General features: G+C 46.3%; 1 protein-coding gene across 1 annotated transcript in view; it reads right to left on the bottom strand.

Moving 5' to 3' along the window:
• The window catches only part of SAP30BP (SAP30 binding protein), a 36,018-nt gene extending 19,748 nt beyond the window's left edge, over positions 1-16,270 (bottom strand). The window contains exons 1-3 of the mRNA XM_036088670.2: positions 16,114-16,270; positions 14,786-14,895; positions 12,405-12,452 (exon numbers count right to left, since the gene is read on the bottom strand). Coding sequence (XP_035944563.1) covers positions 12,405-12,452; positions 14,786-14,895; positions 16,114-16,219 — 264 coding nt within the window. The 5' untranslated portion in view covers positions 16,220-16,270. The remainder of the gene's footprint in view (positions 1-12,404; positions 12,453-14,785; positions 14,896-16,113) is intronic.
• Between the last annotated feature and the right edge of the window lie 319 nt (positions 16,271-16,589).

Genomic DNA, 16,589 nt, shown 5'->3' with positions numbered 1-16,589 from the left:
CTTTCTGACACATAAGGCAACAGGGTCACCAAATTAAACTAGCATTACCCCACCTGAGAGCTCAGACACCAAACTGAGGGGTTAAGATTAACCTGTAGGACAAAAGTAACAGATACCAGAAAGCCAGAAGACTGGAAAGGCAAACTGGTCGCCATCTACAAAGTGGCAGGAAGAGGAATTAACAATCTACAGGGCCAAAAGCAAAACCAGTACCTTTAAAGTACTGTTTAGAAAAAATTTACCTAACTCCAAAGTTAGGAATGCAAACGAGCAAAATCTTATCGAACCCAGAAATCGCACAGCAGCATTTCAAGGGACAAGGATTAGAACACAGAACGAGGGTGGGAAGTGCTGGATCCCTCCCCCGAAGGACAGGCAGCTTGCTTTCTGAATCACAGAATTTCAAAAAGATAAATCCTGACCAGGGAAGGAGGCACCCAGCCACACCTTGGTTAGTAATCTGGGGCATCTGGGCCCGAAGGGAAGAAGTATGTTGGGGCTTGTAGGGCTGAAGGCGGGCCGACTGGGCATGTAGGGGCTCTTCTGGCTACAGACCCACAAAGGAACGGGGTGGGGCTTCTGGGAGTCTGAGCTTCAGTTGACTTGGAGCGAGTGCAGTCTGTTGGCAGTTCAGTGGAGCCCAGAGGGGAGGTCAGAGGGAGAATAATGGTCGTTCTCCTCTGCACGAGATCACCACTTCCAGCAACTGCATTTCTACCAGAAGTGTTCAGCTTAAGATGTAGCCAGACCTTCTTTGGAAGGTGGCTAGACAAAGGATCTAGCTTGGAATTCTTTCAATCTGGATAACAAAAGAGCTACTTCCCTCTACAAAAGAACTACAGCCTGCACCCTCCCCCTCTCCCAATCTCTGTCCTGTCTGCTGCTCGGATCAGGTCACCACTTAGACCCCAGCCTGGGGTGGGTGGGTTCTCCCCAGCATGGAAATTCCCTGACTCCCACTTCTTCAAGGGCAACCCTAGCCTTGTTAAAGATGAATGGCCATTTGGCCATCGTGGTGAGAGCAAGGAAACGTGAAACGTTAAGTAAGTAGGCTTGGGCATTCTCAACAGTTCAAAGGCCACATTACAACTTCCAGCAAGAAGTTCAGAGTGGATGACTCCCCCAATCCAGCAATGGTCAAGGGCCATTTCCGTCTCTGGTCCTAGGTGAGTCATGCTGTATTTTTTCTAATCAGCACTCAAAGGGTCATGAGGTATGGGAGGCACAACATGGGGGAAGGTAGGGTAATAAAACCAAGATGGAGGGACCAAGTACATATTCTCCCTCCCAGGCCCTGAACAACAGACCTCACTAAAAGCTAACATATATCATCCAAATCTCCCAACAACTCCATGAGGCAGACATTATTATTCCCATCTTACAGATGATTAAACTGAGGCAAAGTCCAATGAAGTGGCTTCTCGTCCATGAAGTGGCAATGCTGGGACCCAATCCCGAGTTTGTCTGACCCAAAGCCTAGCAATATCGCTTCCCAACTTCTGATGTCCTCCCTCTAGACTATGAGGCAGCAGATAATAACGGTGTCTATGAAGCCTTTGGTTCAACCACTGGGGAAGCCAACATCAAAGACCAAGGAGGAAAAATACCTCTCCAGGAACGACTCCGTAGGTCACAGAGCAAAGGAGGTGTTAAGCTCTGAACTTAAGGGGAAGACAGCCAGAAGTATTACCTTTTAACTATAACGAGTAGGGGAAACAGCTCAAGGGTCCCCGGTGCTCCAGTGAGTTATGTCTGAGTTGACCTGAATGGAACGGCTGGTACTGAAGAGTTAATCATATAACCAGTGGGTGCTGCCACTCTGTCCTTAGCCTAGAGACTTCCTGGGCGCTTATGGAAGGAATGCTACCAAATCCTGACTGCTACTAAGCCCTCCTCCCTTACTGGGTGAACAATCATGGGGACTGTGAGGAGAACTCAAGTTTTAAAGAGTGAGTTATTTCTTCTGACCCATGTAAAGAGCACTAGAGTGTCTAATCGGAAAGAAACTGCTTCCATGGCATTTTATTTGATAACAATTATAAACATAAATTAATTTTTTGCTACTAGAGCATACTAACTCTGGTTTGTATTCTAGCTAGCTCATACGAGAAGAGCTATGGGAATTGATGTGAAAAAGTGTGCTAATGACTGGTCTCGCCCCTAGAATAAAAGCTGGATCTCAACCTTTTCTTTTTTTCCCCTTTGAGGGTTTTTAGAAAATGACAAAAAAAAATTTTCTTCTTAGAGCAGTTTCATTGAGATATAACTCACGTCCCGTACAATTCTTAATCCTTAAGTGTTTAGCTTCTAATTTTTCACTTGTGTCCTGCTATTATAATTATTCAGACTGTGACAACACTGAAAACATTTTCTATTCAGATGGAAACAAAACTGGATGCAAAATATGTATGCTATTATATGGGCACACATAAAAGAAGAATGAAAATGGATTGTGGAATTAGATGACTTTTTTTCTTTTACAAAATATTCAATTCCTGCTATTATAATAATTTGACAATAAAATAAAAATAAAACAAAACCCTGATACGATAACCACCAGAAAAACAGGACCATATAACCCTTTCAGGGCTCAAAGACCCCTAAGAAAAAGTCCAAGTTTAGGCTCTAACAGATAACCTTTGCTGTACCATCCTGAGGAGTAATTCTCAGTAGAACATTCCACAAGCATGGGTTCTCCTGAGGTTCACCAAGCAAAGGCCCACATGACCCACCTGTGAAGGCTGGAAAAGGACCCATGGTTCCTATACCACACCATACAACCTGCCCCCCCCTTTTAAGATTTATTTGAGAGAGAGAGAGAGGGGAGAGAGAAAACGAGCATGGGAAGGGAGGGGCAGAGGGAGACAGAATCTCAAGAAGACTCGGTGCTGAGCATGGAGCCCGATGTGGGGTCCATCTCACGACCCTGAGATCACTACCTGAGCCGAAACCAGGAGTCGCATGCTTAACCGACTGCACCAGCCAGGTGCCCCACAACCTGTCCCTCTTAAGTATCTTTCATGATGAACTGAACCCTATGCCACTTGCTTATGAAAAGCCTTAGCATCTCCCTATCTGATTTCAGAGTCCTGGAGGTAGAGCACACTCAAAGCCCAAAGAGGAAAACATTTGCTCTGCAGCAATCCTGCAGAAGCTGGAACATGTTCTGGAGCCTCTTTCCTTAGATGGTCGATAAAGAGAATCAAGGATTTCTTTTCTTTTTTCTTTTTTTAAATATTTCTTTTTCTTTTTTTTTTTTTTTAAGATTTTATTTATTTATTTGATAGAAAGAGACAGCCAGAGAGGGAACACAAGCAGGGGGAGTGGAGAGGGAGAAGCAGGCTTCCCGCTGAGCAGGGAGCCCGACGCGGGGCTCGATCCCAGGTCCCTGGGATCATGACCTGAGCCGAAGGCAGACGGTTAACGACTGAGCCACCCAGGCACCCCGAGAATCAAGGATTTCAATGGGAAATGCTGCCCACCTGCGATTGCTGATAGGCTCCTGGAAGTTCTTCCTAAAATCAGTAGTCAGTAAGTCAGTAACAAATTCCTTGGAAACAAGCTCCATGGGCAGTTTCCAGTCTCCAGATATTTGATTCTGAAACTTGAGAAGATCAATAATAATGCTGGGTAGGGAGACACCTGGGTGGCTCAGTTGGTTAAGCATCTGCCTTCAGCTCAGGTCATGATCCCAGAGCATCGGGCTCCTTGCTTCGTGGGGGGCCTGCTTCTTCCTCTGCCTGTGGCTCCCCTTGCTTGTATTCTCTCTCTCTCTCTCTCTGACAGATAAATAAAATCTTAAAAAAAACAATGCTGGGTCAGGGGAGAGGCTGGAGAGGAGAGGAAGCGGGGGATTACTGAGTCAGCTCTATCCATTGCAGATCCTTCCTCTAGACTTCAAGCCTATTAATAACACATGGCGACTGAGACACTTGACCTTCTTAAGAGAATTCAAGTGTGTGAGGTACAGTCGTGGAAGGTGAGACCCGCTTATTCGGCTGAGCCAGGCCTCCAGGGAGGGTGAGGACCAAGTCTCATGGCTCTGGAACTCAGAGACAATCTACCAATGCAGTTCCTAAACTGCCATCAAGGCACCCCAGGGTGCTGCAGCAAACTCACAAAGGTACACATGACGTTTAAAAATTTCAAGGGAGGGGCGCCTGGGTGGCTCAGTGGGTTGAGCGTCCAGCTCTTGATTTTGGCTCTGGTCATGATCTCAGGGTGGTGAGATCGAGCCCCATGTCGGGCGGCTCCACACTAGGTGTGGACCCTGCTTGGGATTCTCTCTATCCCTCTGCCCGTACCCCCCGCTCACGCTCTCTCTCTCAAAAAAATAAAAAATTTCAAGGGAAACACAACATTAATCAACATCTATCAGATACCACACAAATTCATGTATTATCTTTCCACGCGGCTACCAAATTGTGAGGGTAGGAATATTGTTTGGAGCTAATTGTTTGGTATTTCTTTTGGCCTGTGAGTTGTGTGAAAAATTCCTGAAACACCAAGGATGCCATGAACTGAGAAAATGTGGCAACTTCTGACCTACAGGATGAGGGCATCTGAGCAGACCCAGTTTTGTTAAAAAGCCCGCCAACGGCTGCATTTTAGACTGCTGAACGCACGCCTGCACGCATCACATCACCTTGGAAAGTGGGCATCACACATGAGCGGAGGGCAGCTGAAGCTATGTGCCTGTGTCCCACAGCTGGAGGGAAGCCAGGCCAGTGCTCACCCTAGGTCTTCTGACTCCAAGTCCACTAACCTGGCTCGAAGGTATGAACTCACATTTCTGCACTATTTTTGGGGTCAAAGAATTTTTTTTTTTTTTTAAGATTTTATTTATTTGACAGAGAAAGAGAGAGTGCACGGACAAGCAGGCAGAGCGGCAGGCAGAGGGAGAAGGAGAAGCAGACTTCCTGCCGAGCAGAGAGCCTGATGTGGGGCTCGATCCCAGGACCCAGAGATCATGACCTGAGCCAAAGGCAGAGGCTCAACCAACCGAGCCACCCAGGCGCCCCTTGGGGTCAAATAATCTTAGAAATGTTTTATTTGGGGGCGTCTGGGTGGCTCAGTCGGTTATGTGTCTGTCTGCCTTCAGCTCAGGTCCTGATCCCAGAGTCCTGGTATTGAGCCCTGCATTGGGCTCCCTGCTCGGCAGGGAGTCTGCTTCTCCCTGTCCCTCTGCCTCTCCCCTCCACTTGTGTTCTCTCTCTCTCAAAGAAATAAAATTTTTTTTAAAAGTTTTAATTTTAATCAGAATTATACACACCTTTAAAAAAAAAATGCCAGAACCATATTTTCCCCCACCCGATGCCACCTCCTTGACCCAGAGACACTATTTTGTTTTGACAGATGTTTGCTCTTCGGGCCAAGAGGATTCTTTCCCTGGGTCAAAGCCGGACTGCAACACCGCAGGGAGGTCGGCAATCCCACCCTGCAGAGTGAAGCCAGCCCTCCCAGCTAGCTGGCAACGGGCCGCCCCAGCTTTCCCGTGCCAGGTCATCAATGCCCGTGTTTGTTTTCAAAGGAAGGGTGTGTCAAGAGACAGTAAGCCAGTGGAAATACCTTCATCCACAGGAACTGTGGGAGTGGGGAAAAAAATAAACAAGGGAAAACGTTCCAGGGTAGCTGTGGTAGACCACGCACAAAGGAGAGTGGGAAAAGAAAGCCCATATGCCAAGGGCAAACAGATGGAGGAAACACTTAAGCCATCTGGCACCCCTGTCCCTGCTGTAAAGAGCTGAACAGAGGCCTGCCACTTCCGGTCTGACTTTTTCTAGGACAGCAGTGCCACCTTCTGTTGAGTGATCAGATCGGAGTCAGAGTGCTTACAGAGGAGGTAAGACCAGAAAAGTGGAAGTTGGAGAAAAAGACAAGATGGAACAGAAGTGCAGAAGCATTCTGCTTCCCTTGGAATGCTCAGCCACCTCCTCTGCTCTAGTTAGGGGCAAACTCAGCAACCCAGAGCTCGATCCCGCCTCCCCAGGCTGATGGATCAGAACCAAAGGCTCCCTCCAGAGGTGGGTCTGGAGTTATCGTTTCTTACTCAAACCCCCAAATATGGGACTTTGTGCTCAGAGGTAACCCCAAACATCAGAGTGATAAAAATTAGGGCAATTCCCAGTCTTTATACTCTACACTTGTACTTTCTAAAGTCAGCAGATAGTAAGTGAAGTGAGAGAACATTCAACTTTGCTTATCCATAATGCCCAAGCCCCCTCCCAGGAGACCACTTGGGGTGGGGGGTCAGTCCAACCCCAATCCACACATTTCTTTAGGACATTCTTGGCAAAGGCTTTCTTAAAACTTGTCTGAAAAAAGTCCAGAAACAGGGAGCTCCCTACCTTGTGAAGCAAACGTGTCTCCCGTAATTCTGTGCGTTGCTTCAAGGTCTGCATGTGGCCCTCCCCTCCCCTCGCCTACGGGACCTTCAAACAGCAGACGGAACTGCAGGCACTTCCCCAAGTAGCCTCTCTCAGCTCCTTAACCTCATGTGACGTGGCTTCTAGGCCCCTCTAGTCCATTCACCTTTATGACTGCTCTCCTCTGAATGCACTCCAGTTTCAAAATGTGGAATTCGATATTCCCAAACAGGCCCAATGACAGGGTAAGCAGCCTGGGAAGCAAGCATGAGAAGTACTGGTGGTGGCGACCCATGTGCCAGACACTATTAAGCTGATTATCTGTTCGCGTTTACTCAGTTAATCCACATAAAATAAATGAGGCAGGTTTTATCATGATGCCTGTTTTCCAGGTGACAAACCCTGAGGTTAAGGTAACTGCCGCACCCCCCTCCCCCAACCGGGGCTGTCTTGTCTTACTCTGGATACTCTCCCCCCTCAGCTCAAGGCCCCGTATGGCTGACAGCCTACTGGACAATTCCAGAGCAATGCAAACAGTTCCCAAACAACTATTTAGTATTACCGACCCAAGATTCTTGTTTCTGAAGAACAGTGGTTCTCCAAGTTGATCTGTGCACCCCTGGGGGTCTGCGTGATCAAAACGATTTCTCTAATACTAAGACATCCCTTGCCTCTCTCACCGTGCTGATGTTGGTAGGAGTGATGGCGGGTCGGGCTGGCCCTTTAGAACAAACTGAGGCAGCTACACTGAGATTTAGCAGTAGGCATACCCTCAATTACAAAAATAGCCAATTTCACTTGAGAATATCCTTGGTGAAGCAGTCAAAATGATTAATCTTATTGAGTCTCGACCCTTGAGTACAAATTTATTTATTAATTTGTTTGCATTTTGTTTGATGCCATGAGAGGTCGCATCAACACCTCTGCACACCGAGGTCCAACGGTTACCTCAAGGAAAAGCACTTAGGTGAGGGAGTTACTAGCTAATCTAGTTGATTTCTCCATGGAACATCATTTTTACTTGAAAGAATGACTGACAAACTACTGTTAGTCAAGTCTGGGTAACTGGCAGACATTTTCTAAAAAAATGAAGCCTGTCACATCAAGGAAAACTCTAACAGAATTTATTGGTAACGATAAAATTCAAGATCTCGAGTAAAAACTAGCATCTTGGAAAACGTATATTCCCCACTGCGAACAGACAGCTTCCCAATACTTAATGGCTTGTCTGATGAGATGAGTAATGTCATTAACAAACATAATTTTTTGGATATCAGAGAACAAAATACATCACTGCAATCTGTATAGCTCGGTGAACCAACATTTCCCAAATCACCAGCGCCTGAGGATGGAGATCACGGATGGGTAAAACAGCCATTCGAGTGCAAGGCCGACCCATGGACTTAAATAAAGCAGAATACAAAAAGTTCACTGTCGGCTGGGCACCTGCCTTTGGCTCAAGTTATGATCCCAAGGCCCTGGGATCAAGCTCCGCATCGGGCTCCCTGCTCCGCGGGAAGCCTGCTTCTCCCTCTGCCTGTCGTCCCCCCCGCTTGTGCGCACGTGCTCTGTCAAATAAATAAATAAAATCTTAAAAAAAAAAGAAGTTCACTGAGAACGTTTCACATTCCATAGTGCAAGCAACTTTTAGGAAACCATCGCTTGTTGAATTCTAATCAAGTATCAAAAAAGATCTACAATCACCTAAAGGGCTATTAAAATATTTCTCCTCTTTCCAATGACCTGTGTGTGAAGCCAGATTTTCTTCAACTACTTCAACCAAAACAACACACTGCAACAGACTGAGTGCAGAAGCAGTGATGAGAACCTAGCTATCCATCTAGATGGACATCAGATGCTAGGGAGACCCACAAAATGGGAAAACCATGTGTCTTTGCATCAACTTTTTTCGGTTTCAGAAATAGTTATTTTTCGTTAAAATGTGATTTATATTAATATGTAATGGGTTTAGGGGTGCCTGGGTGGCTCAGTCGTTAGGCGTCTGCCTTTGGCTGGGGTCATGGTCCCGGGGTCCTGGGATTGAGCCCCGCATCGGGCTCCCTGCTTTGCGGGAAGCCTGCTTCTCCCTCTCCCACTCCCCCTGCTTGTGTTCCCTCTCTCACTGTGTCTCTGACAAATAAATAAAGTCTTAAAAAAAAAAAAAGAAATGAGGATTTAATTGTATAAATGCTTGGAAACTAGGGAAAAATAATTTATAAAGAAATATGTAATAGGTTTGTTATTTTAAAAAGACAACTATTTAAAATTTTTCTCAGTTTTAACTTCTAAGATAGTAAATACCAATAGATAAAACCAAAATGAAGTGAAGCTCTTTGGGATCCTCAGTTTTTAATTGTGAAAAGACACCAAAATGTTTTGAGAACTGCTGTAGTAAAAAACCAAATGCAGATTTTAAAAAGCCAAAGCAGGGGGTGCCTGGCTGGCTCATTCTACTGAGTGTCTGACTTCAGCTTGGGTTGTGATCTCGGGGTCGTGGGACTGAGCCCCGTGTTGGGCTCCATGTTCAGCAGGGAGTCTGCTTGTCCCTCTTCCTCTGCCCCTCCCCCTGCTCTCTCTCCCTCTTTCAAACAAATAAAAATCTTCAAAAAAATAATAAAAATAAAAAGCCAAAGCAGGGGGCGCCTGGGTGGCTCAGTCGTTAAGCGTCTGCCTTCGGCTCAGGTCACGATCCCAGGGTCCTGGGATCGAGTCCCACATCGGGCTCCCTGCTCCGCGGGAAGCCTGCTTCTCCCTCTGCCGCTCCCTGCCACTCTGCCTGCTTGTGATTCCTCTCTCTCTCTCTCTCTCTCTGTGTCAAATAAATAAATAAAATCTTTAAAAAAAAAAAAAAGCCAAAGCAGGAAGGAGTGTCATCTGGTGGAAAAGACAGTTATGACATCAATCCATTTGCTAACAAAATAAATGGCGCCTCTAATCCATCCTGGTGACATTCCTATTTTAGAAACTTCACATACTTAAGGCAGAAATATTCAAAATTGAAGGTTTGGAACTCAAAAATACTGTTAAAAGTTGGGGCGCCTGGGAGGCACAGTTGGTTAAGCGTCCAACTCTTGGTTTTGGCTCAGGTCATGATCTCAGGGTCATGAGATCGAACCCTGCGTCAAGTCTGCTTAAGACTCTCCCTCTCAGGGGGCGCCTGGGTGGCTCAGTCATTAAGCGTCTGCCTTCGGCTCAGGTCATGATCCCGGGATCCTGGGATCGAGCCCCACATCGGGCTCCCTGCTCCGCGGGAAGCCTGCTTCTCCCTCTTCCACTCCCCCTGCTTGTGTTCCCTCTCTCGCTGTCCCCCTATCTGTCAAATAAATAAATTAAAAAAAAAAAGACTCTCCCTCTCGGGCGTCTGGGTGGCTCAGATGGTTAAGCGTCTGCCTTCGGCTCAGGTCATGATCCCAGGGTCCTGGGATCGAGTCCCGCCCGCATCGGGCTCCCTGCTCCTTGGGAGCCTGCTTCTCCCTCTGCTTCCCTCTCTCTCTCTCTCTATCTCTCATGAATAAATAAATAAAATTAAAAAAAAAAAAAAAAAGACTCTCCCTCTCCCCCCACACCCACCCGTGCGTGCATGCATGGGCTTTCTCTCTCTAATAAGTAAATAAATCTTAGGGTGCCTGGGTGGATCAGTTGTTAAGCATCTGCCTTCGGCTCAGGTCATGATCCTGGAGTCCCGGGACTGAGCCCCGCATCGGGCTCTCTGCTCCGCGGGGAGACTGCTTCTCCCTCTCCCACTCCTCCTGCTTGTGTTCCCTCTCGCTGTCTCTCTCTCTGTCAAATAAATAAAATCTTAAAAAAAAAAAAAGTAAATAAATCTTAAAATATATATATATTGTTAAAAATCAATTAAGTATGCCGGAAGAGTTCTGGAATAAAGGAAGGGTTGGTAGGGGTTTCAGGTGGAGGCCACTGCCTGAAGACAGTCTGAGGCCAGCAGCTCAGGCAGGAGAGTAAGCCAGCACCAGGACTAAGGCATGGGGAGCACAGAAGACTGTTTCCAGTCCTTGGGATGCCACGAACAGTCATGATTTTTGGACTTGAGGACATGTGAGCTGGGGAGCTCTGTCTGACCCCTTCCACACTCATCCTCCAAAAGAACTACAAGTCACCATAAGGGTGGATTCTGTGTTCTGTTCTCCGAGGGCTTCTCAAGAACAGAAATTGTTCCAGGACGCTTTTCTTTAAAGAATTTATTTATTTATTTGACACAGAGAGAGAGACAGCGAGAGAGGGAACACAAGCAGGGGGAGTGGGAGAGGGTGAGGGAGAGGGAGAAGCAGGCCTCCTGCCGAGCAGGGAGCCCGATGCTCCCAGGACCCTGAGAGGGTCTTCCTAAGGAAGTTGCTTAACTGACTGAGCCACCCAGGCGCCCCTCCAGAACACTTTTTATTCCACAACCAGACTCGAAGTTCAAATGACTGAATGAAATACAGTGAGGCACATCAAAGGGTGAGTATAAACGACACGTCTTCCCAGCCTTCATGTGGTACTGAGAAAGGCTGACATGAGACACGTTAACAAATTTCCCAATTCTGCCCCCCTCAGCCCCAGCCCTGGGTGTTCTTCCTCATTTCTGGGGGACGTGCTGTTTAGTTTGCTGTATTCCAGAAGGGGTGACAGTGAAGTACCTATACCTTTTTCTCTAGCCAACTTCCCCAGAAGGCCTTCCAGCCTTAAGCAAAGGCCAGCCACTAACCAACAAAGGTTCCAGGTCCCACACACCCTCCTTTTCCTCCACAGTGAAGTTCCAGCACTTGGGAGCTCCTCAGGTTTATCTCACGCATGGGCTCTAAGGCCCACACACCCCAAACACTAAGAAAGAAGATTACTACCACTACTGCCAGTTTTCTTCCGCAAGCCCAAGCAGAGCTGTGGCCGCCCTTGACCCAGGCCACAGGTCTGCCCTCCTGCTTATAATGCTTGGATGGATGAGTTAAGCCTGAGTTCCTTACTTGGCACAGAAAGGAGTGGCATTTGCAATGTCTAGGGCTCAAGTTTTTTCTTTCTTCTACATGCTGGGGCCCAAACTTTATTCCCTGGTAAAATGTGTTATCTGCATCATCCACAGCCTTTCACAGGCTTATTTCAATGGTCGCATACAGTTCTATCCAAACACAAAATCAGTTCAAATTTGGAACAGCTCGTGCTATATTTTCGGATATACTACTGTTTTGATTATAATTTGGTATAATTTTCTGAAGTTCTACTATGTCGCCTTGAAGGCTTCAGTTGGTTTCAAAGTAGCTTTTAATCACAAAACTTGGCCCGTATTCCTGAGGCCTAGAGTGATAGAATTAGACTTTCTCTTTGAAAGAGAAATGTTTGTTCCCTAAAGAATGTGTCCTCAACAGACACAGTACAGCAAGCCTACCTGACACAAAGGGAGGTGGGGGGGTCTTAACCATCATCACAATAGGTCAAGGAGCATGACAGGAAATGCTGCTAATTACTCCCAGCTGCTACCAAGAGGGAAATATCAGAAAAAATGGCAATGTTGGTTTCAGGAAGACCATTCTGTTTACCTAAAAGTGGATGGGCACAGGCCTGGGGAAACAGGGATTAGGTGCAGCTTCTCTAGCAGCTGGGGAGAGGCCTCACTCTGTCTGACCCTCTCATGTCCCTTCCTCACTTCTAGGTGACTAAAGAGTACAAAAGGCAGCCCTACGGCTTCCTGATTCTAGGAACATTCCCACATCTAACTCCCCTGCAGGTGCAGTGACCCCACCAAGCTCACCTGGCTACAGAGCAGATGCGGGCTGCTACGCTCAGCCAGGCCTCTCGCCTTTCTAGTCTGGAGATACGGCACTATCTACAAGGCTGGAAATCCAAGCTGCCTCAGGACTTACTCATTCCATGGTGACCTCCTTTCTTTAGAAAGCTGGTTTCATCCCAGAAAATGTACCCGTGGCTGCACAGTATGTTAGCACGGGGTGTTAGCGGGACCGAGCTGGCCCAGACACAGGAGCTGAGCCACAGTGTTACAATGCCTTGTTCGCATCCAGCCACCCCACCACAGCCAACACCAAATACCTTTGGGTCATCAGCCTCAGGTTTTTCAGTCTCTGAATCGTCATCTTCCTACAAGACAAAGAATTTAGAGGATTAAGCTTAAAGGAGCGGGCCTGAGGGTTCTCACATGCATAACTAGGGGCTGGAGCAATGTACCCAGCCTGGGCCATCCCAAGAACCCCTCCCCTGCCCTATGACCCAGAACTAGAGAAAGAGAAGGGGAAAAGGAGATGTTCCGGGGGGTGGGGGTGGAGAAAAGAACATCAGCAGCTCAAAGTCGTGACTCCAGCAGTGCCATAGTCTAGGCAATGAAAATGCCTGAGATTAAAAATCACATACACAAAAATGGAAAAAGGTTGCAATGCGTCAGAAAAGAATAAGACCAGGTCCCACAGGATAAAACACGCATAGTGTTTCCAATGAGATACCACTTATTTAAAACCAGGAACATGAACCTTTTTTTCCTTCTCTGCCTTTCATACACACAAGGACGTCAGACTCAGACCTACCATGACATCATTCACGGTCAGAGTGCCATGACCCCCACACAACTACACCCCAGCACTTCAGCTCAGCAGTAGTCACAGCTACATGAACAGCAGGAAGGCAGGTGTCAAATGACCGGGGCAAGTGACCCAGGGAGGGGGGCTAAAGAGCAACACCCGGCTTTTCCTGGGTCCCGGCCAAGTAGGCCCTGCCTCCATCCAAGCTCTCACAGAACTGCCACTGACCCGTTCTATCCAGTCTTGTTCCTGATCCAAGCGGCCTGCCTGACACAAAGCACCATGTGAACAAGGCATTCTCCAAAGCGTGCACTGGCCTCACACGGCTAGCCCACCCTTCCACTGAATGCTACTGGAGTTTCAAGATCAGCTACCCTATTATGTAGCTATATCTGTGTCTGTTCCAAGAACACCCCAATGCACAAGAGCCTTTAACTTAACACCCAGGAAAAAATTAAGTTTCATTTGAAATTGCTTTTCTCAATCGAGCTACGCTTTAACCCAAACATTAAGTAGCGCCCCAGATGTTAATATAGACATCACCTGCGAGACTGGAACACACTATACTGATGGCTTTGAGATTTAACTGTCCTGTCAGTTGCCAGTGAGCCCAAAGGTTTAAATGCAATCTCCATGATTTCCTCAAAATGAAATCAATCAAGCCAAATAATCAGAGATGTAGCTCAGCCAAATACAATCACATTTTAGAATGTCTATATTGGGATTTGATGAGAGGATTTTAGTAGAATGATATAAAGCTTATATATGATGAAAATTCTAAGCAAAGTAATGTGGAACAACACTTCAGAGACACACCATACACATTTACTAAGAAAACAGTTACGGTGTTAAGCCAGTATGTGTGCACTTAAGAAAAATCAAGAAAAGAAAACAATTTGCAAAGCTTTTCTAAACTATTTTAGTCAATTCTGAATTATCAGCATTAATGGTGGGGCTAAGGACGTGAAAATATCTTCCAAAAGAGCATACAATACAAAATGCTTTTTTGTTTTACTTAGAAAGTTTTTTAACGCTAATATTTAAATATCAATACATAAGAAAACTTTCAAACAAATAATAGAGTACATTGAGTATCTCAGTTAAAGATACTGCTGAATATCCAGATTCTATATCCAGATTTCACTATGTATGTCTTTGTGCTAAGCACCAGGTTAAATCCTTGCTTTCTCTCCAAACTTTTAAATTCTGGCTCCTGAGGCTCAGGCAATAGTGTATCCAAAGGCTTTCTGGTTAGTTAAGACAAAGTTCTCTTTTCTTTGTTGCCAGCACATACTAAACATCAGGCAAGATTTGTGTTCAAGAACCGCGGGCACTCTGAAGATTTGTGTTCAAGAACCGCGGGCACTCTGATAAAAAGCTTCAAGTAAAATATCAAGAAAGAAGTTAAGAAGGGTAAAACCACAAACAAAAAACTATATAATTTCCCTTCCAAAAAAAAAAAAAAATTTCCCTTCCTAATCTTTTTGATAAGCTGAAAGATTTGAATAAACCAACCAAGATTAAAAATAATACAGAGTTGATTGCAGATATAAATGATACATCAGTTAGCATGAATGCATTGTTACAAACGGAATAAACTATCTTAACAGGGAAAACCAACATGAAACATATCTCAGTTAAATAAAATAGTCCATTATCTCTTCCCCCAAATTTCAATTCAAAAGTTAATACAAAATGGTCCAGATGAAAACAACTTTCGTTTTCAAACAGAGCACTGATATCCACCCCAGTTTCCTCAACTGATACCAAACAAAAAGCGGGGGAAGGGAGGGGAATGACTTTAGCTGTGGAATGGAACACTGTCGGTACAGTTCGAAGATTTCTGACAAATGAAATGGTGCTTTGAGCAACTCTGGATTTTGGAACAGATTTACTTACCGACTGTTTGCTGTTCTCATCCTCTTCTTCTTCATAACCATCTTCATCACCTCCGAGCCGAGAAAAGTCATCCTCTCCATAGGCATCAGATACTAATCCACCTTTCTCCTCTGAAACAGAGGAAAAAAGAAAAATGAATGAAGGCATACAAAAATGCAAGACAACATTTCGGTTATTTGAGTGACCAGAACTACCCCTGAAGATCAAAGGGGTGCCTAAATCTCATCTAAGTGACTATAGATCCAGAATCTGCCTTTGGAAAGACCACAATTTAGTGGATAAAATCATTAAAAGAACATGGAAGAAAACCAAATGCTAAATTCTTTCTTTCATGCTTCCCATCCACCTAGTATGCCAATTGAAGCCTTCTGAACTACTACTGTTGCACGTTGTCTGAAAACCTCTTTTGATATGGGTATCTCTACCTTGTATCAGAGACACCAGAACTTGTCTTCTCAGACAAGGACAAGGACTCTGTTGCCCTCATTTTTGTGTGTCCTCCCCTAGGAACAGGAGCTTTAACTGGGGCCCTCAGAGGGGCTACCAATCATATCTACTCCAGAAGCAAAATCTTCTTCTACCTTTAAACCAAAACAACCAACAACAAAAAATATAAAATGCTACGAAGTACTGGGAAGCCACCAGAGAACCTCCTGACTGGAAGACACCACACAAAACTGAGAGCAGCTAACCTCCAAATGAAGAAAGGAAGGCCCAGATATGTTAGGTAACTTGCTGTCCTCTCTATGATCCCAAAGAAATCTGTTCCCATTTCCTAACACTATGATTCTCAACCTGAGTAGGGCAACAAAATCACTGATGGGCTTTAACAGCTCACAAAGTAAGCGAATCACTGAGGAGCATTAAAAAGCTCACAATATGCCCAGATCCTACCCCGTATCTACAAATTACTCCGTCGCCAGCGAGATCAGACATACATATTTAAAAGCTCCAAGATGCCTCTAGGGTACATTCCTAATGCGAAGTTATAAATCTAACAAGACACAACCTTTACCACCCTCCACGTACGTTCTACTCATCGCTCTCCCCATTATACAATGAACCCGGAGGTCCATCCCTATGCCCCACGGTGCCCGGCACGGAAACTTTCAATAGTTTCGGCAGAATAATTGAATCAACGAAAGGCGATGGCCCATACTTATTCCAGAGCGTCTATTCTGTTCCAACCAGGGCCTCGATCGCGCTTCGCGGCTCCCGGACCCGACACTTGGGGCACAATGACCATCCTTCCCTCCCGCCCTGCTAGGAGAGCAGCATTCCGCGCAGACACCAGATTCTCCCCTTCCAGTTCCCTACTCGGGCCTCACCAGGCGCGCCGCCCGCCGTTTCGACCCCAGCCTCGCCGTCGGACTCGGGCTCTGAATCTTCCGCGTAAACTGCCAGAGACGACAGAACATTCTTCTTCCCCGCCATCTTCCTCCCACAACCCCAGAGTGCCTCACTCCTATGCGTCAAAAAAGCCGACTTCCGTGCGGAAAGCCGACTTTTTCCTATCCCAGGAGAACCCGCGCCGGTTCCTGTGCAGAAACCAATCAAAACGGCCGTTTCTGCGCCTGGCCCCACCCCTCGCAACCGATCTGCCTAAACGTCATCACTGCGCGACAGATATAAGGTTGAGTGGGTTTTACCTGACGCTGATTCCCAGCCATTTGGCTCCTCAGAGTTTAGGGTGGCTTATGGGGGTTTTCGAGTAGTTCCCGATCGGCGGGCAGCAGCGACCCGGCAAGAGTCCTTCGCTCCTGGGTGGCCCACGCCCAGCTCTGATATCTTGGGGTGAAGAGAG

This window comes from Halichoerus grypus, chromosome 2 (genome assembly GCF_964656455.1).
Source record: "Halichoerus grypus chromosome 2, mHalGry1.hap1.1, whole genome shotgun sequence".
Classification (NCBI taxonomy): Eukaryota; Metazoa; Chordata; class Mammalia; order Carnivora; family Phocidae; genus Halichoerus; species Halichoerus grypus.
The sequence above is the reverse complement of the archived record's forward strand: the minus strand, read 5'-3'. Positions and strand labels throughout refer to the sequence as shown.